This window comes from Tupaia chinensis, unplaced genomic scaffold (assembly GCF_000334495.1).
Source record: "Tupaia chinensis unplaced genomic scaffold, TupChi_1.0 Scaffold000201_1, whole genome shotgun sequence".
Taxonomy (NCBI): Eukaryota; Metazoa; Chordata; class Mammalia; order Scandentia; family Tupaiidae; genus Tupaia; species Tupaia belangeri.
Window position 1 is genome coordinate 2,881,906 of NW_006159676.1, and position 2,494 is coordinate 2,884,399.

Genomic DNA, 2,494 nt, shown 5'->3' on the forward strand with positions numbered 1-2,494 from the left:
TGAGCGCGGAGATGGCGCGGGGACCCGGCCCCAGCAGGTAGGAGCGCCCCACTGCCCGGAGACCCGGCTGGGGGCTGGGAGGGCCTGGGCAGCTCCAGCGGCTCTCGCGCTTCCCTCTCTCCGTCTCTCCCTCCCTCTGCCCTGTATTTATGGAACATTTACAGCAGGTGCAGCCACCACGGTCAGCCCTGTTTGGTAGATGAGGAAACAGCCTCACAGAGGACCCGAGATCAGCTGGCCCCAGAGTCCGTACCTCCTGCTATTCAGGGAGCCCTAAATTCGATCTGCCTCCTGAATCCTGTGCATTAGCTCAGGGAAGGCAGAAACGCCCCCGCCCCAACCTAGTGGTGTCAATTCCACCTCCCACTCGCTTTTATCTTTTCTTTTTTCTAGAGAGATGTTTGCTATAGGGCAAGAGTGCTCCCCGGAGAGACAGAAAGAGACAGAGAGACAGAAAGAGAAATCCCCTCCCCCAGGAGGGATGGCCACGCCGCAATCCCTTCTCCTTCATTCTCCTCTTGGGAATCTCGGGCACGCACATACAGGCGCCGGGCGTGAGTTTAAGCCACCAGGCTGGCACTCAAACCATGGTCAACTACGTGGGAGTCCAGCCATGTAACCATTACGCCATTCGCTGGTCCCTCCCTACCTGCCACTTAAAGATTCTGAATGATTTTTTTTTTTAATGAAATAAATAATTTGGGACCAGCAAATGGCCTACGGCTACATCGCTGGATTCCCATGTAGTCGACTGCAGTTGGACTCCCAGATCTGGTGGTTTAATAGTCCGGCACTCTTGGGACCAGCAGTTAGCGTAAGGGCTATGTCGCTGGAATCCCACGTAGGTGACTGAGGTTCGCATCCCAGACCCGGTGGCTTAAACTCACACTGGGCGCGTGTGCGTGCGTGCCCAAGATCCCAGAGGAGAATGGAGGAGAAGGGATTGCGGCGTGGTCATCCCCCCTGGGGGGGTGATTTCTCACTTTCTGTCTCTCTGTCTCTCTCTGTCTCTCTCTGTCTCTCTGGTGAGCACACGCGCCCTATAGTGAAAACCTCTCCAAAAAAAAAGAAAAGAAAAGAAAATAGTCCGGCACTCTTAAACAGCATGCCACCAGCAGGCCCCAATTATTATATATATTTTTAAAGAATTATTTACTTGGGAACCAGCAGTTAGCGTAATGGCTATGTCACTGGACTCCCACGTAGTCGACTGCGGTTCGCATCCCGGACCTGGTGGCTTAAAACTCACGCCATGTGTGCCCAAGATCCCGAGAGGAGAATGGAGGAGAAGGGGTTGTGGCGTGGCCATACCCCCTGGGGGGTGATTTCTCGCTTTCTGTCTCTATGTCTCTGTGTGTCTGGCAAGCGCACACGCCCTATAGCAAACACCTCTTAAAAAAATTATTTACTTGTATTTATTAATTCACTTTTTTGGAAATACAATCTTTTTAAAACAATTTATTGATTGATTCATTTATTTCTATTTTGACAGAGAGAGAAAGAGAGAGAGAGAGAAAGTGAGGAAGCAAGCCACCAGGTTTGGGACTCGAACCATGGTCAGCCATGTGGAAGTATCCAGTGCCTTAACCACCATGCCTCCTGCTATTCCCCTATTATTATATATTTTTTAATTTGACTAGAGACAGTCAGAGAGAGAGAGATAGTGACAAAGTAAGCCACCAGGTCTGGGACTCAAACCGTGGTCTGTCCTGTGGGAGTTCAATGCCTTAACCACCACGCCACCTGCTGGTGCCAATAAATAATTTTTTTTTCTTAAGAGATTTTTGCTTTAGGTTGTGTCCATTCACTGGAGAGAGACAGATAGAAACAAAGAGAAAGTGATAAATCACCACACACACACCCCGGTGGGATGGTCACACCACAATCCATCATCCTCCATTCTCATCTCAGGATTTGGGACACACACATAAACGTGCCTGGTGTGTTTTTCAAGTTGCCAGGTCCGGGACTTGAACCACATTGGTGACCATGTGGGATCCAGCTGCCTTAACCACCACACCACCTGGCTGGCCACTAGTGTTAGTTTTTGGGGTGGCCATTTCTATTATCCTTAGTAGCAAGTTAACCTCAATTTCCTCATCTCCCAAATAACCTTAAGACCTATAAAATAATAGAAGTGTATCTAGCAAGAATCTATACATAGTAACTGTTCATGAGGTTGGCTTTTTTTAACTGTTTATTTCATTTCATTGATTATTATTATTTCAATTTAATCAGTGAGAGAGAAAAAGGGAAAGTGAGAAATCAAGCTGCCAGGTCTGGGACTCAAACTGTGGTCAGCCATGTGGGAGTCCAGCACCTTAGTCACCACACCACCTGCTGGTCCTGAGATTGGTGTTTGAATGGGGTGATGTAATGGCTGGATTATGGAGGAGAGGGAATGGAGGGTGAATCGATGAGTAGACAGATGGATGGGGGATTGATGGTGAGTGGGGGATGAGTGGATTTGATGGACAGATGAATGGGGGTGGAT

General features: G+C 48.8%; 1 protein-coding gene across 1 annotated transcript in view; it reads left to right on the forward strand.

Moving 5' to 3' along the window:
• Positions 1–11: 11 nt before the first annotated feature.
• The window catches only part of TMEM221 (transmembrane protein 221), a 12,539-nt gene continuing 10,056 nt past the window's right edge, over positions 12–2,494 (forward strand). Inside the window, exon 1 of the mRNA XM_027771282.1 lies at positions 12–37. Within this exon, the coding sequence (XP_027627083.1) occupies positions 12–37 (26 nt within the window). The remainder of the gene's footprint in view (positions 38–2,494) is intronic.